Here is a 23,401-nt window from a genome sequence, read left to right on the forward strand (position 1 = left end):
GGGTATTGTGTGTAGATTGCTGAGGAAAAAACAATTTAATCCATTTTAAAATAAGGCTGTAACGTAATACAAAATGTGGAAAAAGTAATGGGGTCTGAATACTTTCCGAATGCACTGTATATGCATAGTGTTTCATCTTTGGACCTCTCCGTCTTGCCTGGCTGGTGATTGAATCAGATAAACCCATCATTTCAAATAAAAGGGCCGAGAAGTAAAGCGGATTTACAGACTGTCCAAGAAAAAAAGGGCCCCATTGTCCACATCCTATGTGAGGTAATGAGAATAAATGAAAGGCTCGGTGCGCCCTCTCTGACATCTCTCTCTCTCTCTCTCTCGCTCTCTCTATTCCCATCCCTCTCTCTCCTGGCTGACGTGTTTTGCCATACTGCGATCTCCTGTCTCCGGGCCCTCAGGTTATTTGGATATTGCATGGAGTCAAAGCTCTGTCAATCAGATAAGCACTGACCTAGCAGGCCTCATAGATAAGACATTACACAGGAAGAGGGAACGGCAGACAGTGGGGACACAAGGCCGACTATAAAGGCTCAGTGAAGCGAGGCTGATCACAACGGCTCTTCAACCACATAGGGCTGCCAAGAATGAAGTATCGCTTGTCCTCTTCTTGCCATTTCCCAATTAGATTGACTGGATCAAATCTGGATCTGGTGGATACTTGTCTCTCTTCAAGCACCCACAAAATCCCTCCCCTTTACATGTCCAGAACACAGTTCAGACAGGTATCTCTGTTATATGATGACGTGAGTGGGCCTCTGCAAATAAAATAAAATAAAATTGTATTTGTCACATGTACCGAATACAATGGCTGTACTTAAACCTTGAAATTCTTGCTTATGAACCCTTCCCAACGATGCAGAGTTAAAAAAAAAGAATACAAATAAAAATAGTAACACGAGGAATAAAATACACAATAATGGAGCTATATATATATTTTATTCCTATTGTGTTACTATTTTGTATATTTTTTCTCTGTATCATAAAATTAAAACGTTAGAAGCCTTTTTAAACATTCAGTACAATTCTTCTGTAAACGTAAAACGTGATATGTGTAAATCATGTACATGTACATATTCCCAGAATATATTGAATGCACCTATTTGGCCTACGGTTTTTGATCTTGCACAAAATGGGGTGCAAAAGACACTGCATGCTTATTTCCTTTAGCTTACCAAACAACAAGGTGCTTTACGGTCTGTTGGATGGAGTGGGAGACAATGTGCCACACATTTTGATTGAGTGCGACATTGAGAAATTACAAAAGGGTGAGACAACGATGAGCTTTTGTTCAAGACAACATTTGGGTGGTCCGCAGATAGAAAGCCACTGGGGAATTTCCCTACTTTCCCTAAATAAACGTTCAAGATAGCCCAGAGCACTTTCCATCAAGGAAGGAGCGACTCAAAGGGTAACTTTTTTTTATATATATATAGATGCTATTTCTCTGAAACTTGTCACAGCAAACTTGTTCTCAAAGCGACCATACAATATCATTCAATATGGCAGAAATGACATCTTTTGAAAGATTCACCTATGGGAACATGTGTTAAATATTAAGGACATAATTGTTAAAGTTCAATAATTATGACTATTGTTACTGAGAACACCATCTCTTCTAAATATGTCACACATTGTAGCCTACCCCTGTGGATGAGTAGCCTATGCTCTATAATCGTAGTGGTAATTGCAATCTCCAAACTACGATGTCCGCCAACAAGTAATATGAAAAACAATTTATACGGAAAATGTCTACCCAATAAATGTTGCTGTTGTTTAACAATATTGAGTCGTATGCTTCCAGTGCCATCTACTGACAAGAGACAGGCAGCACAGAGCCTACCATTCAAGGCTATTCACAAACGTTTCTGTGTGAGACCAACTGTGAGCCATATGCCTCTTATGTCACAAAGGTGCCAGTGCTGTCACTAGTAGGCCTACTTAATTTATCCATGCAAAATGTATTTATTATTTAAAATAGTATAGGTTTGTCCTACAGGCAGCGTACAACACATCAAGAGAAGCTGTATGCTAAGAAATGCAATTAGAGAAACAGGACTCAACGTTCTGTAATTTGTGATCTGCTTTTAGTTTATAATTTTCCGAGAGGTGTTTTTGATTAAATTATATAACAGTTTTGAGTGCGAAAAACAATAGGAAGCGAGTAAAACCGGGAGGGCAGGACACGAGGAAAGACTGAGATTCAGCCACAGAACGGACTTTGAAGATGCTCTTCTTGAACACGCTCGTTACACCCGGAAATAAGCAGAATTTCCCAAAGATGGCGGAGCAAGGGCCAATGGCGATAGCTATGCGGCTAAGAAATCAACTCCAATCCGTATATAAGCTCGACCCGTTACGAAATGAGGTAGGTACCAATTAATTTCGTACTCTATAGACCGGTGAGAATTGTTTGAGTTGATCAGGTCTGGATCTAGCCGCATAACTAGTTACGACGAGGAAATGGAGCAATGCGAGCGCTTTCTCCCGTCCCCAAAGTGATGGAGAGAGAGCTGTCTACCATGTGTGCGCAGGCGTGTGTGGAAGAAGTCTACCCGTGTTGTTGTTCTGGGCAGCTAATGCAGGTCATTCGCGCAAATGTGTATCGTTCAAACTACCCATTTCCCCCGTTTTACACCAGAAACGTGATGCATTGTTTGTTAAAAGGCGAATGCACGTTTTACAAGGATAAAAAATGATTTTGACAGTGACGTAAGAGTTTTAGCTACTAACTTACACTTATTAACTAGCAGCTAATTGTGTTTGCTAGGCTAGCTAGCTTCTCGTGACGGGCTTGTCGGACCTTGCTTGTAAAGTAACTAATATGTGTCCAGTATTTGCAATTCCGTGTGTAGCGTACTGGGTTTGTAACTATAACTTACAAAGATAGATACGTAGATGCTACACTGTTGTTTTTTGCCATTGTTAGCAATCATAAAAGCTAACTAACTACTAGGCTACAATGTTGCAGTCACCTGACACACCCACCTGCTCAACGTAGTGGAAAAGAAGACGCGCAATCGACATAATGTTATTCGCATGAACTCATTAGGCTACTCTAGAATGTCATCATTCTTCTAACATGCTGTTTTGACATTGTTGCTACTTGGTGTAAAAGTAAACGAAACTGCAATGCGATACTTTCTATTATTGAGATTTCAATAGCAACTTAATATTGTTGCAGGAGGAAGTGAAGTTGAAGATCAAAGACCTGAACGAGCACATAGTGTGCTATCTCTGTGCTGGGTACTTCATCGATGCCACAACTATTACCGAGTGTCTGCATACATGTGAGTGGGCCTAGGCTGTGTTTTCAATGTTTTGGCTTATGACGTTACCTCTCTGGGAAATAGGCAAACTTTTATAGACTTGTGGCCTAGCCTACTTACTGCCTGTGAATGCATACAAATCAAAGTGTATTGGTCTTGTACACAGATTTCCAGGTGCAGTGAAATGCTTATGTTTATGTTTCTAGCTCCAAAAGTGCAGTAATACACTATACATACAAAAGTATGTGGAAACCCCTTCAAATTAGTGGATTCTGCAATTTTCAGCCCCGTTGCTGACAGGTGTATCAAATCGAGCACACAGCCATGCAATCTCCATAGACAAACACTGGCAGTAGAATGGCCTTACTGAAGAGCTCAGTGACTTTCAACGTACACTGTCATAGGATGCCACCTTTCCAACAAGTCAGTTTGTCAAATTTCTGCCATGCTAGAGCTGCCCTGGTCAACTGTAAGAGTTGTTATTGTAAATTGGAAACGTCTAGGAGCAACAAAGGCTCAGCCATGAAGTGGTAGGCCTCACATGCTCACAGAATGGGATCGCCAAGTGCTGAAGCGCGTAGCGCATAAAAATCGTCTGTACTCTGTTGCAACACTCACTACCGAGTTCCAAACTGCCTCTGGAAGCAACGTCAGCACTGTTCGTCGGGAGCTTCATGAAATGGGTTTCCATGGCCGAGCAGCCGCACGCAAGCCTAAGATCACCATGCGCAATGCCAAGTGTCAGCTGGAGTGGTGTAAAGCTCGCCGCCATTGGACTCTGGAGCAGTGGAAACGCGTTCTCTGCAGTGATGAATCACTCTTCACCATCTGGAAGTCTGACAGACAAATCTGGGTTTGGCGGATGCCAGGAGAACGCTACTTGCTCGAATACATAGTGCCAACTGTAAAGTTTGGTGGAGGAGGGATAATGGTCTGGGGCTGTTTTTCATGATTCGGGCTGCGCTCCTTAGTTCCAGTGAAGGGAAAACTTAACGCTACAGCATACAATTACATTCTAGACGATTCTGTGCTTCGAACTGTGGCAACAGTTTGGGGAAGGCCCTTTCCTGTTTCAGCATAACAATGCCCCTGTGCACAAAGTGCGGTCCATACAGAAATGGTTTGTCGAGATCAGTGTGGAAGAACTTGACTGGCCTGTGCAGAGCCCTGACCTCAACCCCATCAAACACCTTTGGGATGAATTGGAATGCCGACTGTGAGCCAGGCCTAATCGGCCAAAATCACTAATGCTCTTGTGGCTGAATGGAAGCAAGTCCCTTCAGCAATGTTCCAACATCTAGTGGAAAGCCTTCCCAGAAGAGTGGAGGCTGTTATAGCAGCAAAGGGGGGACCAACTCCATAATAATGCCCATAACTTTGGAATGAGATGTTGGACAAGCATGTGTCCACATACCTTTGGTCATGGAGTGTACATAGTAATACATAGTTGTATAGTACATTTTAATGTTATTATAAAAGAACATCCTTCATTTTCAGGGACATTAATGGCCAATGACTCTACTGCTTCTATTTCAGTCTGTAAAAGTTGTATCGTGAAATACCTCCAAACCAGCAAGTATTGTCCAATGTGCAACATAAAGATCCATGAAACCCAGCCTTTATTGAACCTGAAATTGGATAGAGTGATGCAAGACATTGTCTACAAACTGGTTCCAGGACTTCAAGAAAGTAAGTACATTGATATTCATACAATGATACTTGTTCTCATTTTTGTTACATAGTACTTTATTAATGGTTTTGTTATTTTATTTCTCCTGTTTCCTTAGAAAAAAGCTCTTAACTCCTAATCATCAAATTTGTTAAGTACTCATGCAGTCTTGTTACTAGTGTAACAGCGTTACTTAAACCGCTGCAGCAGGAAGCAGCATTACATTATCAATTTAGTGTGGGTTGATATTTTTTCACATGTGATAGTGCTTCTATGGTCCTTATTTTCTGTTCTTTGTAAACAGGTGAGGACAAGAGAATAAAGGAATTCTATCAGTCGCGTGGGCTTGAGAGAGTTGTCCAACCCTCTGGGGAAGGTAAGCCTCTACAGATTAGTTAATTTTGTGAGTCTACAGCTCTATCCCCCCCCCCCCAAATGTCATGATATGTTTCTACTTTTACATGGTATCTGTGTGTCGCCCCTAGACTCCATACCAGATACAGGATTACCTTTTACCAGCTTTGACCATTCCAAGGCCCACTTCTACAGATACGACGAGCAGGTCTCGCTTTGTCTAGAGAGGCAAAGGTAAGATTTCGTGTAATGTCTTGACAACTACAGTAAGTAGCCTACTGTCTATTCTCAGACCACTGGTGGATTATCACTGATACTTCGTGCCTATGTTCAGTCTTTTGGTTCTATATCCCCCATCAGCGTTTCCGGTAATTAGCTGGTAATTGCCAGCTTTTGTCCAATAAAAATACATAAAAGCCAACAAATCATAACGTTGCCAGCCCAGAATATATCCAGATCTCATTGGCTCTGCATGGAAATTGGTTCAGGTTGTCTTTCAATCGCATCATCTCTGTATGCCCGTCCCCTCTGCCTGTCTGTCTTGAGCTTGTGCTCTCGCTAACATTGTATCAACTGGTACCGGCCTGCAGAGTTTCCTGCGCCAGTGAGTCTGTCAGTGTGGTGCAGAAGTATTTTATGATGTTTTGCAAGCTGGTAACAATGATTTGAGATATGCAAGGAGATATAATAGCCTACCAAGTGAAGGTTGGATCCTTGAAAAATGCATGTGTCCTGGTGGCTTGTCAATATGCTGTTAACCTAGACGTTTTACGTCACTTTGAGGCATGTCTTACCTTGCTTCAGAGTAGCCTATAACTAAAATCCCACCATAGAAACGTGAAGGCAATTATTTTATAAAGACTTCCTCATATGCGTTCTCCTGTACTATTGGTTTTCTTTCAACTTTCTTTCATTGTCTAGCAGCCAAAGGCATTATCCTAGTCATATTAGCAACCCATGATAGTTGTTGCATCTTTATATCTCCCCTCTTTCAAAATTTCAAACAGATAATTCTATCTCTGTCCATGAAACCGCTTGCATGTGTGGTACGCATTTTAGAATGGTATTTTCCCGCAAATTGTATTTTGGACATTTGCATATAGTCCTACCGCTGTGTGCATTCGGAAAGTATTCAGACCCCTTGACTTTTTCCACATTCTGTTACGTTACAGCCTTAATCAAAAAATGATTAAATAGTTTTCCCCTCAATCTACACATAATAATAATAATAATAATAATAATATAATACCCATAATGACAAAGCAAAAACAGGTTATTAGAAATATTTGAAATGTATATATTTTTTTACTGAAATGACATTTTACATAAGTATTCAGACCCTTTATTCAGTATGTTGAAGCAACTTTGGCAGCGATTACAGCCTCGAGTCTTCTTGTGTATGACGCTACAAGCATGGTACACCTGTATTTGGGGAGTTTCTCCCATTCTTCTCTGCAGATCCTCTCAAGCTCTGTCAGGTTGGATGGGGATCGTCGCTGCACAGCTATTTTCAGGTCTCTCCAGAGATGTTCGATCGGGTTCAAGTCCGGGCTCTGGCAGAGACTTGTCCCGAAGCCACTCCTGCGTTGTCCTGGCTGTGTGGTTAGGGTCGCTGTCCTGAGGTCTTGAGCAGGTTTTCATCAAGGATCTCTCTGTACTTTGCTCCGTTCATCTTTCCTTCGATCCTGACTAGTCTCCCAGTCCCTGCCGCTGAAAAACATCCCCACAGCATGATGCTGCCACCACTATGCTTCACCGTAGGGATGGCGCCAGGTTTCCTTCAGATGTGATGCTTGGCATTCAGGCCAAAGAGTTCAATCAGACCAGAGAATCTTGTTTGTCATGGTGGGAGAGTCCTTTAGGTACTTTTGGCAAACTCCAAGTGGGCTGTCATGTGCCTTTTACTGAGGAGTGGCTTCCGTCCGGCCACTCTACAATAAAGGCCTGATTGGTGGAGTGCTGCAGAAATGGTTGTCCTTCTGGAAGCTTCTCCCATCTCCACAGAGGAGCTCTTTCAGTGACCATCGGGTTCTTGGTCACCTCCCTGACCAGGCAGCCAGCTCTAGGAAGAGTCTTGGTGGTTCCAAACTTCTTCCATTTTAAGAATGATGGAGGCCAATGTGTTCTTGGGGACCTTCAATGCTGCAGACATTTATTGGTACCCTTCCCCAGATCTGTGCCTCGACACAATCCTGTCTCGGTGCTCTACAGAGAATTCCTTCGACCTCATGACTTGGTTTTTGCTCTGACATGCACTGTCAACTGTGGGACCTTGTGTAGACAGGTGTGTGCCTTTCGAAATCATGTCCAATCAATTTAATTTACCACAGGTGGACTCAAGTTGTTGAAACACCTCAAGGATGAATGGAAACAGGATGCACCTGAGCTCAATTTCGAGTCTCATAGCAAAGGGTTTAAATACTTACGTAAATAAGGTTTTTCTGTTTTTGCTTCGTCATTATGGGGTATTGTGTGTAGATTGAGGGGAAAAAATGAATTTAATCAATTTTAGAATAAGGCTGTAATGTAACCAAATGTGGAAAGTCAAGGGGTCTACAGTGGGGGAAAAAAGTATTTAGTCAGCACCAATTGTGCAAGTTCTCCCACTTAAAAAGATGAGAGGCCTGTAATTATCATCATAGGTACACGTCAACTATGACAGACAAATTGAGGAAAAAAAATCCAGAAAATCACATTGTAGGATTTTTAATGAATTTATTTGCAAATTATGGTGGAAAATAAGTATTTGGTCACCTACAAACAAGCAAGATTTCTGGCTCTCACAGACCTGTAACTTCTTCTTTAAGAGGCTCCTCTGTCCTCCACTCGTTACCTGTATTAATGGCACCTGTTTGAACTTGTTATCAGTATAAAAGACACCTGTCCACAACCTCAAACAGTCACACTCCAAACTCCACTATGGCCAAGACCAAAGAGCTGTCAAAAGACACCAGAAACAAAATTGTAGATCTGCACCAGGCTGGGAAGACTGAATCTGCAATAGGTAAGCAGCTTGGTTTGAAGAAATCAACTGTGGGAGCAATTATTAGGAAATGGAAGACATACAAGACCACTGATAATCTCCCCTCGATCTGGGGCTCCACGCAAGATCTCACCCCGTGGGGTCAAAATGATCACAAGAACGGTGAGCAAAAATCCCAGAACCACACGGGGGACCTAGTGAATGACCTGCAGAGAGCTGGGACCAAAGTAACAAAGCCTACCATCAGTAACACACTACGCCGCCAGGGACTCAAATCCTGCAGTGCCAGACGTGTCCCCCTGCTTAAGCCAGTAGATGTCCAGGCCCGTCTGAAGTTTGCTAGAGTGCATTTGGATGATCCAGAAGAGGATTGGGAGAATGTCATATGGTCAGATGAAACCAAAATATAACTTTTTGGTAAAAACTCAACTCGTTGTGTTTGGAGGACAAAGAATGCTGAGTTGCATCCAAAGAACACCATACCTACTGTGAAGCATGGGGGTGGAAACATCATGCTTTGGGGCAGTTTTTCTGCAAAGGGACCAGGACGACTGATCCCGTGTAAAGGAAAGAATGAATGGGGCCATGTATCGTGAGATTTTGAGTGAAAACCTCCTTCCATCAGCAAGGGCATTGAAGATGAAACGTGGCTGGGTCTTTCAGCATGACAATGATTCCAAACACACCGCCCGGGAAAGAAGGAGTGGCTTCGTAAGAAGCATTTCAAGGTCCTGGAGTGGCCTAGCCAGTCTCCAGATCTCAACCCCATAGAAAATCTTTGGAGGGAGTTGAAAGTCCGTGTTGCCCAGCGACAGCCCCAAAACATCACTACTCTAGAGGAGATCTGCATGGAGGAATGGGCCAAAATACCAGCAACAGTGTGTGAAAACCTTGTGAAGACTTACAGAAAACGTTTGACCTGTGTCATTGCCAACAAAGGGTATATAACAAAGTATTGAGAAACTTTTGTTATTGACCAAATACTTATTTTCCACCATAATTTGCAAATAAATTCATTAAAAATCCTACAATGTGATTTTCTGGATTTTTTTCCCCTCATTTTGTCTGTCATAGTTGACGTGTACCTATGATGAAAATTACAGGCCTCTCTCATCTTTTTAAGTGGGAACTTGCACAATTGGTGGCTGACTAAATACTTTTTTTCCCCACTGTAAATAATTTCCGAATGCATTGCTGCGGCAAAAATTAAGAAATAATAGTTTATCAACATTTTAAGCTAAACATTCTGATCTGTTCCATCAGCCTTATTAATTGATACGGCGTATACCTCCACTACACTACTTTGATACCATCATGGGGATTAAGGAGTATATGCAATGTACGCTGAAAAATAACTGGGTATACAGTTGAAGTCGGAAGTTTACATGCACCTTAGCCAAATACATTTCAACTCAGTTTTTCACAATTCCTGACATTTAATCCTAGTAAAAATTCCCTATTTTAGGTCAGTTAGGATCACCACTTTATTTTAAGAATGTGAAATGTCAGAATAATAGTAGAGATTTATTTCAGCTTTTATTTCTTTCATCACATTTCCCAGTGGGTCAGAAGTTTACATACAGTGGGGAGAACAAGTATTTGATACACTGCCGATTTTTGCAGGTTTTCCTAATTACAAAGCATGTAGAGGTCTGTAATTTTTATCATAGGTACACTTCAACTGTGAGAGACGGAATCTAAAACAAAAATCCAGAAAATCACATTGTATGATTTTTAAGTAATTAATTTGCATTTTATTGCATGACATAAGTATTTGATCACCTACCAACCAGTAAGTATTCCGGCTCTCACAGACCTGTTCGTTTTTCTTTAAGAAGCCCTCCTGTTCTCCACTCATTACCTGTATTAACTGCACCTGTTTGAACTCGTTACCTGTATAAAAGACACCTGTCCACACACTCAATCAAACAGACTCCAACCTCTCCACAATGGCCAAGACCAGAGAGCTGTGTAAGGACATCAGGGATAAAATTGTAGACCTGCATAAGGCTGGGATGGGCTACAGGACAATAGGCAAGCAGCTTGGTGAGAAGGCAACAACTGTTGGCGCAATTATTAGAAAATGGAAGAAGTTCAAGATGACGGTCAATCACCCTCGGTCTGGGGCTCCATGCAAGATCTCAACTCGTGGGGTATCAATGATCGTGAGGGATCAGTCCAGAACTACACGGCAGGACCTGGTCAATGACCTGAAGAGAGCTGGGACCACAGTCTCAAAGAAAACCATTAGTAACACACTACGCCGTCATGGATTAAAATCCTGCAGCGCACGCAAGGTCCCCCTGCTCAAGCCAGCGCATGTCCAGGCCCGTCTGAAGTTTGCCAATGACCATCTGGATGATCCAGAGGAGGAATGGGAGAAGATCATGTGGTCTGATGAGACAAAAATAGAGCTTTTTGGTCTAAACTCCACTCGCCGTGTTTGGAGGAAGAAGAAGGATGAGTACAACCCCAAGAACACCATCCCAACCGTGAAGCATGAAGGTGGAAACATCATTCTTTGGGGATGCTTTTCTGCAAAGGGGACAGGATGACTGCACCGTATTGAGGGGAGGATGGATGGGGCCATGTATCGCGAGATCTTGGCCAACAACCTCGTTCCCTCTGTAAGAGCATTGAAGATGGGTCGTGGCTGGGTCTTCCAGCATGAAAACGACCCAAAACACACAGCCAGGGCAACTAAGGAGTGGCTCCGTAAGAAGTATCTCAAGGTCCTGGAGTGGCCTAGCCAGTCTCCAGACCTGAACCCAATAGAAAATCTTTGGAAGGAGCTGAAAGTCCGTATTGCCCAGCAACAGCCCCGAAACCTGAAGGATCTGGAGAAGGTCTGTATGGAGGAGTGGGCCAAAATCCCTGCTGCAGTGTGTGCAAACCTGGTCAAGACCTACAGGAAATGTATGATCTCTGTAATTGCAAACAAAGGTTTCTGTACCAAATATTAAGTTCTGCTTTTCTGATGTATCAAATACTTATGTCATGCAATAAAATACAAATTAATTACTTAAAAATCATACAATGTGATTTTCTGGATTTTTGTTTCTCACAGTTGAAGTGTACCTATGATAAAAATTACAGACCTCTACATGCTTTGTAAGTAGGAAAACCTGCAAAATCGGCAGTGTATCAAATACTTGTTCTCCCCACTGTACACTCAATTAATATTTGGTAGCATTGCCTTTAAATTGTTTAACTTGGGTCAAACGTTTTGGGTAGCCTTCCACAAGCTTCCCACAATAAGTTGGGTGAATTTTGGCCCATTCCTCCTGACAGAGCTGGTGTAACTGAGTCAGGTTTGTAGGCCTCCTTGCTCGCACACGCTTTTTCAGTTCTGCCAACAAATGTTCTATAGGATTGAGGTCAGGGCTTTGTGATGGCCACTCCAATACCTTGACTTTGTTGTCCTTAGCCATTTTGCCACAACTTTGGAAGTATGCTTGGGGTCATTGTTCAGTTGGAAGACCCATTTGCGACCAAGCTTTAACTTCCTGACTGATGTCTTGAGATGTTGCTTCAATATATCCACATAATTTTCCTTCCTCATGATGCCATCTATTTTGTGAAGTGCACCAGTCCTGCAGCAAAGCACCCCCACAGCATGATGCTGCCACCCCCGTGCTTCACGGTTGGGATGGTGTTCTTCAGCTTGCAAGTGACCCCCTTTTTCCTCCAAACATAACGATGGTCATTATGGCCAAACAGTTCTATTTTTGTTTCATCAGACCAGAGGACATTTCTCCAAAAGGTACGATCTTCGTCCCCATGTGCAGTTGCAAACCGTAGTCTGGCTTTTTATGGCGGTTTTGGAGCGGTGGCTTCTTCCTTGCGGAGCGGCCTTTCAGGTTATGTCGATATAGGACTCGTTTTACTGTGGATATATATTAATTTTCTACCTGTTTCCTCCAGCATCTTCACAAGGTCCTTTGCTGCTTTTCTGGGATTGATTTTCACTTTTCGCACCAAAGTACGTTCATCTCTAGGAGACAGAACGTGTCTTCTTCCTGAGCGGTATGATGGCTGCGTGGTCCCATGGTGTTTACTTGCGTACTATTGTTTGTACAGATGAATGTGGTACCTTCAGGCGTTTGGAAATTGCTCCCAATGATGAACCAGACCTGTGGTGGTCTACAAAAAATTTTCTGAGGTCTTGGCTGATTTCATTTGATTTTCCCATGATGTCAAGCAAATATTGAAATACATCCACAGGTACACCTCCAATTGACTCAATTGCCTATCAGAAGGTTCTAAAGCCATGACATCATTTTCTGGAATTTTCCAAGCTGTTTAAAGGCACAGTCAACTTAGTGTATGTAAACGTCTGACCCACTGGAATTGTGATTAAGTGAAATAATCTGTCTGTAAACAATTGTTGGAAAAATTACTTGTGTCATGCACAAAGTAGATGTCCTAACAGACTTGCCAAAAGTATAGTTTGCCAACAAGAAATTTGTGGAGTGGTTAGAAAACGAGTTTGAATGATTCCAACCTAAGTGTGTGTAAACTTCAGACTTCAACTGTACCTGCATATACCCTCCACTACATCACTGATTGGCAGTGAGCACTCCCAAAAAAGAAAGCCTTAACCTTCACACGGTGGCATTCAAATGGTTTTCTATTAGATATAGCTGGTAAATTTCACATTTTTAAATGACCATCCGTCACAAATGTTTCCTGAAATGCTGTCCTCAATGAAGTACGTTCAAAATGCCCCATACAATTCCTCCCTGTGTTTCATGCTTAATCATGTACTCTCTTGTCCCTACAGTTCATCTCTGTCTGAAAAAAAAGATAAGACCAAACTGACTCTTCAGGTAAGTCATGTGTGGAATGGAAATGCACCCTGCCACCAGAGGTCTCTGTTGGTGTAACTTGCAGTGGTCTGTTCTGTTTGGATCGAGACGAACCGAAGATGTCTCCACAAGCAATGCTTCCCTCAATTGCTTTTGCAATTATATTTAATATGAGTGCATCTGTCAGTCCCTACTAGAATTGCCCACACATTTCTTGGTATTTCTGTTTAATCCTGGAATCATTTGGAATCACGTGTGTGGAATTGGAGTTGTAGTAATGTTGCTCTGCCTCGTCTCTGCAGCAGAAGTTTGTGCGCTGCTCGGTCCGAGCCGAGGTGAGACACCTGCGTAAAGTGCTGTGTCATCGACTGAATGTGGAGAAGCACCAGGTCAGTCTATCTTCTAGCAAGACTACATTTAAGAGGAACATTTCTGCACCATTTTACATTAAATGTGCAGTGTACCTATTTGCAAACAGTCTAAAACTACAACACTGGAACCATGTCCTATGATTACAAAAAAGTGTAGCCTATTAGATAATCTCTTGTTGTGCAATTTTTCAGTTCTGAGGGCTTTGAATATTATACACAAGTTAGTTGTATTTTGAGTTAGCATGTGAATGTTTCAGAGAATTGGAAATGGACCATACGTGCGCTTGTACACTTCACCCAGGACCAGTTGTCATGTTTTGTCTTCACTGTGTGGTCTCCATTTCTCCACAGGTCCAGATGTTGTTCAATAATGAGTCCCTTCCAGATCACATGACCATGAAACGGCTGTGGATCTCTCACTGGTTTGGCAAGGTACCTCTCAAGTTGAGCCAACAATTTCATACTGAATTCCTTTACACTTGAACTGGCTTTTTCCATTTGGATGTTCATTTAGAAAAATCTTCTGTGGTAGAAACAGCATTGTTGGATTTAAGGAACTAAATAATATTCCAAATCAATATTCTGTAGTGACTTCAAATTATACAATGTCTATGGCAATTTCTCTCAATTCAAACATGTTTTCTAGCACAAGAAGAAAGTAATTGCATGTTACTTAGAAAACTACATATTCAATCAAAATGAGTTAGTGTAAATAGTCTCACGCAATAATTGCAAATGTAAGAGTGCATACATATTTAATTAGTTAAATCATGCTGACACTGATCTCACTGTACACCTTCCTTTATAAATCAAAATAATTAATCGTAGTGTGAGAAGAGAAAAATATTTTAACCGGGTTATAATTGATTTGGGAGTTTCTTCAGATTAGTTGGATTTATGTTCACGTAGGATCACTTTAGTCAGATATGTAATGAATTCTGTATTTTTATTCCAGGCTCAACCATTGGTCCTTCACTACACTATTAAGGACAAAAGGACAAGATAGAACTTTTCTTGCCTGGCTACCCATCCACATCACTCTGGCCAACTGACGTTTCTTCTCCACCATGAGTCTGGGTTTGCTCCCCCCCGACGATTTCTACAATGCGAACACATTCTGCCCGTTCTGATTAGTCCCAGAAACCGATGGGTTGGGCCAGAGCCGGCCTACATGATGTCATCGACTTTGATACTATGATTTGTTAGACGATCCAATCGCTGATTAATTTGTATTGTACGAAGGCCTTCATTTTAAAGTCACAAAAACGACTTCTAGGATGGCAGTTTCAGACGTATGTAGCCATCGATAGACTGGTTGGTTGTTTAGCAACAAAACCGACATGTGTGCAACTATGGGGCAAAACAGACGAGGTTGTTGACTTAGATTGTTGACAACATGTAAACTATATTTAGTCTCAACGTTTATTGAAAACATAAATACATTTGCACAATGAGCACTTGTCTCTTCATACATTGTTACAGTTGTTGGTTAGCTAGTGAATTTTTGCCATATTAGCATTGACATGAAATCAGTCAAGCCTCAATGCAAGAAATGGTATCAAGAGCAAGATAAAACCAGCTGAAATGAGCCACCTACGATTCCCCACATGGCAACTATTTTCATTGTTGCTAGCTATCTGACCATTCAGAATCATCACAAAGCACGGCTTCCTGCCTCATCGATGCGTGCGCATCATTTTCATGACGTTGTCAGCTAACCCGTCTATAGAGCAGCGGAATTAAATTCAGGGTGAGTTGTCAGGCAAGGACTTTTCTCCTTTCTAATGACCTCAACAGCTGTATATATTTTGTATTTAAATATATTCTATTTTAATAGTGTTTGTGTACATATACTTATTTTGCTTGTTTTGTATTTTTGAAAATAAAAATTGGAAAGTTGTGGACAAATGTTTACGTTTATTTGTGGAGATTTGCACTTTTTTTTTTTACAGGCGCTATGTTCAATTATGGGAAGCAAACATCAAAATGGAATGGAAGCAACTATCAATGAACCGTGCAATGTTGTCTCAACTCAGTTTAGTCATGTAAGATAAGTGTTGATTCCTTTGCATTGAAGCTTTAGTAGTGAATATGATTAGTAGTTGATTAAAGTAGTGAAAGTATGAACACTGTTTTATAGACCAGAAAATTAAAGATTTTTACTAAAATTGTTATTTATTAGTTGATAATAAGTTTCATTGAGTTCAGTGGGGCAAGTCTGGAATAATCAAATTGGAGTATTGCAAAACTAACACTGAAGAACTCTAAATTCTTGTAAATCATGTTTTTCTTAGAAGCACCTAAACTCCCATGAACCGTACTACATACCGTGGAACTTTGATCTCCTACCTGGACATACAGTGAGGGGAAAAAAGTATTTGATCCCTTGCTGATTTTGTACGTTTGCCCACTGACAAAGACATGATCAGTCTATAATTTTAATGGTAGGTTTATTTGAACAGTGAGTGACAGAATAACGAACAAAAAAATCCAGAAAAACTCATGTCCAAAATGTTATAAATTGATTTGCATTTTAATGAGGGACATAAGTATTTGACCCCTCTGCAAAACATGACTTAGTACTTGGTGGCAAAACCCTTGTTGGCAATCACAGAGGTCAGATGTTTCTTGTAGTTGGCCACCAGGTTTGCACACATCTCAGGAGGGATTTTGTTCCACTCCTCTTTGCAGATCTTCTCCAAGTCATTAAGGTTTCGAGGCTGACGTTTGGCAACTCAAACCTTCAGCTCCCTCCACAGATTTTCCATGGGATTAAGGTCTGGAGAATGGCTAGGCCACTCCAGGACCTTAATGTGCTTCTTCTTGAGCCACTCCTTTGTTGCCTTGGCCGTGTGTTTTGGGTCATTGTCATGCTGGAATACCCATCCACGACACATTTTCAATGCCCTGGCTGAGGGAAGGAGGTTCTCACCCAAGATTTGATGGTACATGGCCCCATCCATCGTCCCTTTGATGCGATGAAGTTGTCCTGTCCCCTTAGCAGAAAAACACCCCCAAAGCATAATGTTTCCACCTCCATGTTTGACAGTGGGGATGGTGTTCTTGGGGTCATAGGCAGCATTCCTCCTCCTCCAAACACGGCGAGTTTGAGTTGATGCCAAAGAGCTCGATTTTGGTCTCATCTGACCACAACACTTTCACCCAGTTCTCCTCTGAATCATTCAGATGTTCATTGGCAAACTTCAGACGCCCTGTATATGTGCTTTCTTGAGCAGGGGGACCTTGCGGGCACTGCAGGATTTCAGTCCTTCACGGCGTAGTGTGTTACCAATTGTTTTCTTGGTGACTATGGTGCCAGCTGCCTTGAGATCATTGACAAGATCCTCCTGTGTAGTTCTGTGCTGATTCCTCACTGTTCTCATGATCATTGCAACTCCATGAGGTGAGATCTTGCATGGAGCCCCATGCCAAGGGAGATTGACAGGTCTTTTGTGTTTCTTCCATTTGCGATTAATCGCACCACTGTTGTCACCTTCTCACCAAGCTGCTTGGCGATGGTCTTGTAGCCCATTCCAGCCTTGTGTAGGTCTACAATCTTGTCCCTGACATCCTTGGAGTGCTCTTTGGTCTTGGCCATGGTGGAGAGTTTGGAATCTGATTGATTGATTGCTTCTGTGGACAGGTGTCTTTTATACAGGTAACAAACTGAGATTAGGAGCACTCCCTTTAAGAGTGTGCTCCTAATCTCAGCTCGTTACCTGTATAAAAGACACCTGGGAGCCAGAAATCTTTCTGATTGAGAGGGGGTCAAATACTTATTTCCGTCATTAAAAGGCAAATCAATGTTTAACATTTTCGACATGCGTTTTTCTGGATTTTGATGTTGTTTTCTGTCTCTCACTGTTCAAATAAACCTACCATTAAAATTATACACTGATCATTTATTTGTCAGTGGGCAAATGTACAAAGTCAGCAGGGGATCAAATACTTTTTTCCCTCACTGTACTTCTTGATGCTATTTTACAGCCCCCTTATGGTTTGTGCTGATTAGAAGTCACGCTGGATAGGAGCAGCTGATAAATGGCCAAATGGCTAGGCTTGCCAGCATTGGGAATCAGTGATAACTCAGCCCATTTTAGTTAAATCAGTAAGGCACTATTCTCAAAGCTATAACCAAATCTCATACAACATACCTTTTTGTTTGAATATGACTGTCAAGACTATTGGTTCTAATATCCTTCCTTCATTGTATGTCCCGTGTAGCTCAGTTGGTAGAGCATGGCGCTTGCAATGCCAGGGTTGTGGGTTCGATTCCCACGGCGGGCCAGTATGAAAAAATAAATATGTATGCACTCACTAACTGTAAATCGCTCTGGATAAGAGCATCTGCTAAATGACTAAAATGCAAAAATGTAATTGATAACATCCCACTAAGCAACACTAGGTGGCAGACTTGATTCATTCTACGCATTACTTCACTTTTAGGTTGACTGAGGAGAGACCATCCCCATGAGGGGCATTATCAGTGGAGCTATGGTGCTGCTTGACATGTTTAGAATCATTTTCCTCATGCCATCTGTCTTTCTAATATTACTCAACAGTCATACAGGGTGATTTGTGCCATTGAGTCTCAATGTTATTTTCAGTCATGTCCTGTGTTTACACACACCATAAATTCCATGTAATCTTTTGTAGCACAGTATATTTGGTCTTTAAACCAACTGATGGGTATCTGTAACCATATCAAAGGACATATTTTAATGTAAAACTAAGACTGCATGTCAAGCAATACATATCCACTGTATGCTAAAGAAATTACCAGCTATTTACTTAAAGTATATGGTGAAATTGTAATGATACAATAATTACCTATTGTTTATTTGGGATTCATTAAAACATGCACCATTTGGTACCATGTAGTTATTTTTTTTTATTTTTTTAGTCATTTAGCAGACGCTCTTATCCAGAGCGACTTACAGGAGCAATTAGGGTTAAGTGCCTTGCTCAAGGGCACATCGACAGATTTTTCACCTAGTCGGCTCTGGGATTAGAACCAGCGACCTTTCAGTTACTGGCACAACGCTCTTACCCACTAAGCTACCTTAGCTTTCTTTGAAGTACTGTTAGTAGAAAGTACACATTGGTACCACATAATCTCCAAGTAAATACCATAAAGTGCCATCTCAAAACCGATATCATCAGAAGTACATAGCCTACTTCATAGATTATGCATATGTGAATACATTCCTTAACTAACCATCAAGAACAGTGGTGCCAGGCCAAAGTCATCATGGGCTGTGGGAGTGGGGATGTCTCATGTGCATAAGATTTGTAGGCCTAAACAAACTCAAGGTACCTAAGTGTGGCTAAACAACCTCCCTTTAATTACTACTTTTGATCACGAGTGGCGCAGCGGTCTAAGGCACTGCATCTCAGTGCTTGAGGCGTCACTACAGACCCCCTGGTAAGATTCCAGGCTGTATCACAACCGGCCGTGATTGGGAGTCCCATAGGGCAGCACACAATTGGCCCAGCGTCATCCGGGTTTGGCCGGTGTAGGCCGTCATTGTAAATAAGAATTTGTTCTTAACTGACTTGCCTAGTTAAATGAAGGCAAAATAAATTAATTAAATAAAAATTCCCCATAAGTGTTCATTTGCAAATACTTGAAATTGTGCATGCCAATTTATACTACAAAGCAGAATACATGAGTTAGCCAGCTAACTTTGATCAAAAAACAAATAACTACTGATTTTGTGGTTCATTAAGAAAGCTAAGCTTATGTGTTTTTGGTTGTTGAGTCAATTAGACCATTCCCATTAATGGCTTATCTTGCCAAAAAATAAAAGGTTATTTCAGATTATTTAGGCAAGTTAGCTGGGTAACTCATTGATTCTGCTTTGTAGTATACCCCTCAGGTAAAACAGTTGTAAACCTAACAATGTGTAGGCCTAACTCCACTGTAATTACACTGAACCTGTCAATGTAAGTACCATGTTAACACACAGGAATTATTAGGGACACAATGTAAAGTGTCCTTGCTTAGAATCTACAATTCAAGTAAGACTTGGCCAGTTGGGCAAAGTAGCCTGTTCATCTATAATAATAGATTGCTATGGTTATTTAATTGTTAATATTATTTGAAATAAGTATTATTATTATTACACACACACACACACACATTTGCCCCTTCTTCGTTTAGCTGACGTTTGATTAAATAAATGGATGTATGAAATATCACACTGTCATCTGAGCATTTGTAACAAAAGACTGCCTCCAGAAACACTGCTTGTTCTATTTTGTGATACAGACATTTCAGCAGTCCTCTTGCATTGTGTATGAAAAACATCAAATGAAAGCCGTTTATTTAACGTTGTTAGACTAAGGTGACGTTGTGATAACATTATGTATAACATATTTATCGGATGAAATGTAAACGAAAGCTTGGTTTTATTTGCCACATACCAATTATATATTTGTATTCAAGCTTCTGTAAAAAAAATTGTTCATGGAGAGTGCTAAAGTTTCCCTTTCAAAATAAGAGTAAAATATTATTATTGTGATGTGTCTGATGAGACAAGCAGTGAATCAGATGCCTTATTTCGCGTTATGTGGGTCACACTGTTCTTTACCCAAACTGAGAAAAAACCTGTAGGCCTGTCTGGCTGAGTCACTCCACAATGTAGCTATAAAAATCTAGTTGATTTTTCAACCACAACGATTCCAAGCAATTACACCAATTGTGTGCATTAGCGTCCTGTCTTCTCCCTGTCTGAAGAAACCCCCTTGATCTGGTTAAAAGTGTTACAAATGGGCCGAAAGATATTCAAGCGGACTGCAGTTAGAACAACAAGGATGCGGGGGACAAAGGCAACAACCCTCCTATTTCCACTGCCTCCTATTGACATTTATTCATTAGGAACCCCATGCTAATCAATTGCTATTCATGGTCGTTTTTCTAAACACACCCATTTTTAGAGACGCAGATGCGTGCCATTATTGCTGCCGGCTCAGTAAAAACGGTATGTACGGTAAGGCGGGTTAACGTAATCAATCATGTTGACCACTTTGTGTTAAAGACAATTCGTAAACCATATGGCAGTAGAGTGGTCGCAACATTTTTTTATGCCGCCCGGGTTCCTTACCAACTTGTGACAACTGTTAGGGAGGGAGTAAAAAGGAAGAGCTTGTTTAACTGCGGCTAATTGAGCGACTTTACGCACAAAGCCACTTTACACACAAAGAGCAGTAGGCCTTCAATCAACAGAAGGATATTCAGAGGTTCAAATCACGTAATAACCAATATTTTGATGTTACCATAAGGAAAACAATATTCAATTCTAGACAAATGTTCACGATAATAAATGTTGCCTTGCCATTGTGTTATGTCACAAATTGTAGGCTAAACCAATACACATCGAGACAGAGAGATGTAATTGCAGATAATGTCATGAAATATCATTCCCTTTATTTACATAATGTTGATTAAATAGAATGGTACAATAAAATTAGGCATTCGTTATTTAATTTATATACAGAACTTATAGCGTGTAAAAGTTTTGGCATATGTTTGTAACTTGATATTGATAATGGACTGCTATTGTTTGGAAACACTTCTTGTTTTTTATAAAATGTACATCAAGATCGGGATACATATAGCCTACACTCCCATTTTAATCTTGCCCGGTTTGTCTTTTACAATTATTACATGGGCATTTTAGAAGAGACTTGGGCCTAAACTTGGGGACGTTCGAGTTGAAAATATTTTCTCATGTCCTTTAGCAGCTGAATCGTTTTTTTTTAAATGACCCCCCCCCCAAAAAAAATAAAAAATACATACCGAAAATACAAACTTTGCAGTCTTGATCGTGTACTATAACACTAAGTATGTTTCATATCCTATTTAAATAAATATGTATTCCTCAAATAATTTGGTGAAATTGAAACGGGGACATCATGAAGGCTTTACAGTCCTATTGAATAAATTAAAATGGAGAAGAGGAGAAAGTAAACTTTCCTTTTAAGTTTAACTTCTATCTTCGTCAATATCCGTGCCTGCAAAAGTTTTGAAAATGCGCTTTCTTAAAACATGGGCCTACTGTCAATCGTCCACCTCAATCTCTTCGTCCTCCTCTGAGAATTCGTCCGTGGTTTGGTCTCTGGATGAGGAGGGGGACTGAGGAAATGCTCGGTGTCCTTGTGACGACGGGGAGATACTAGGGGATATTGCTCCAGAGCTTCCTTGCAGGTCGTCAATGTCTTCCATGTTGACTAGCTTTTGCAGGGTTTGTGGTGGTACTTTTTTGAGCGACTCCACGTCTGCTTTCATCTCTTCCAAGTCTCTCTTGAGCTTGGCCCGTCTATTCTGAAACCAAGTGATGACCTGAGCGTTGGTTAGCCCCAGTTGCTGAGCTATCTGGTCTCGATCGGCCGGAGACAGGTATTTCTGGTACAAAAAGCGCTTCTCGAGTTCATATATCTGATGGTTGGTGAAAGCTGTCCGGGACTTTCTCCTCTTTTTTGAGGTTTGCCTCTGTCCAAAGGCGTTTACATGTTCACGACCTTTAGGGAAACGAAAATACAGAGTCACTTTATCAGAACAACATGTCTACAAGTGTCAAGTGTGCCATGATAGAATCAGCAGCTTTGTAATTGAGGTCTTGTTTTACCGAATATGTAAAGCAGATGCAAACAATTTTTGTTATTTTGGCCAATTGTGGTGATGGGTATGTTTTGGTAATAACTTGCGGGCAGCATTCTATAGAGACAATGTGCAATGAATAACAGATTCATGTTTTACATTGCCCATGCATCATTAGGATTAACATAGCTATCAATATCAGGATTAAAATAAATAACATTCTACCCAATAAAAGCCTATAAAATGTTGCAAATTACATTTTACACAAGGAAGCACAATAGAACATGTCAGTTTAGAGGCCTCCTTTTCCACCCCAATAAAACTCAAACTCTGAAATAATAGCCAAGGATAAATAACATCACACAGACTAGGCTTGGCAATAGCTTGAGACATATTGCAATGCCTTTAGAACCACACTCACTGTAAAAGTTTGACAACAGTTCACACGATAGGCTTTCACCAATGGCTATTTCGATTATTATGTATGCTTAGGCAATACAATCACTCACTGAATCTGTAAATGTAAATATTAAAACGTTATGTCAATATTGAATATGAATTCTTACCTTCAGCTGCTTGTATAACGCTGACTTCCAGACCTTTAAATGTTTTGCTGGCTAGTTCCTCCAGAGCGCATAACGGCGAAGAGGGAGTGCTAATACCGTTTCTTGCTGCATTTGAGCCGGACACTTTTTCAATAACTCTCGGCGGACAGAGATTAGCAACTGACTTTTTCACCGAGGGTTTGTTTAGGATATCCTCAATACTGAACGGCGTCAGAGGCTTGTTGGAGTTGGCCGGGGGTGGAAGCTGGTCCAAGGGACCCCGTCTCCTCTCCTCGCCACTGGACTGCAACACAGAGCCTGCCTTCATGTCTTTATTGGAGGTCATTGCAGTCCCAGGGAATTACTGCTGACAAAGGCTGATTATTTCATTCAAATGGTCGTTTAAACGTCCACCAGTGTTTCTTTAAATTGTCGTCTTCTTCGCAGCCCACTTTTTAGCACTTTCATTCGAATTATACAACTTCACTTTTCTGAAATGTTTTCTCCAAAATAACCATGGTTCGAGCGTAGGTTGCAGTTTTACAGGCAACAGAATCGTATTTCCTTGCAGAGAGAGACAGTTCCTCTGCGAAGTTCCATGAAGATCTTTAGAAAGTATAACGGTACTGGCTGGGGGGCGATTCCCTGTAAGGAATACGCTGCCTCAAGGAACACGAAAAAGCAAGCAACTGCTAACGAGTTATTGTTGATTGGGTAAAGTTCAATTAGAGAAACACTAGCTACACTACTTGCTGACCCGCTGCTGCGTCTTAAAGGGCCAGACCATA

General features: G+C 41.1%; 2 protein-coding genes across 4 annotated transcripts; one reads left to right on the forward strand and one right to left on the reverse strand.

The window, feature by feature from the left end:
* Positions 1-1,951: 1,951 nt before the first annotated feature.
* On the forward strand, positions 1,952-14,851 carry LOC121541718 (polycomb group RING finger protein 1-like). Of its 3 annotated transcripts, none has more exons than XM_045209089.1 (9): positions 1,952-2,380; positions 3,194-3,302; positions 4,818-4,970; positions 5,255-5,326; positions 5,436-5,538; positions 13,071-13,116; positions 13,398-13,484; positions 13,818-13,898; positions 14,422-14,851. In XM_045209089.1, exons 1-9 carry the CDS (start codon positions 2,240-2,242, stop codon positions 14,470-14,472), a joined length of 843 nt encoding a protein of 280 aa, XP_045065024.1. In that variant the 5' UTR covers positions 1,952-2,239; the 3' UTR covers positions 14,473-14,851. The 3 variants fall into 3 exon arrangements, with proteins under 3 accessions (XP_045065024.1, XP_041706907.1, XP_045065025.1); XM_041850973.2 differs by having other exon boundaries at positions 1,954-2,380; positions 3,197-3,302; XM_045209090.1 differs by lacking the exon at positions 1,952-2,380 and adding an exon at positions 2,451-2,597 and having other exon boundaries at positions 3,197-3,302.
* Positions 14,852-20,887: 6,036 nt separating this feature from the next.
* On the reverse strand, positions 20,888-23,394 carry LOC121546295 (transcription factor LBX2). The gene is made up of 2 exons (XM_041857485.1): positions 22,635-23,394; positions 20,888-21,989 (listed from the first exon to the last, which is right to left on the reverse strand). The coding sequence occupies exons 1-2, from the start codon at positions 22,957-22,959 to the stop codon at positions 21,529-21,531; spliced, it is 786 nt and encodes a 261-aa protein (XP_041713419.1). The 5' UTR covers positions 22,960-23,394; the 3' UTR covers positions 20,888-21,528.
* Between the last annotated feature and the right edge of the window lie 7 nt (positions 23,395-23,401).

Source organism: Coregonus clupeaformis, chromosome 3, assembly GCF_020615455.1.
Source record: "Coregonus clupeaformis isolate EN_2021a chromosome 3, ASM2061545v1, whole genome shotgun sequence".
Lineage (NCBI taxonomy): Eukaryota > Metazoa > Chordata > Actinopteri > Salmoniformes > Salmonidae > Coregonus > Coregonus clupeaformis.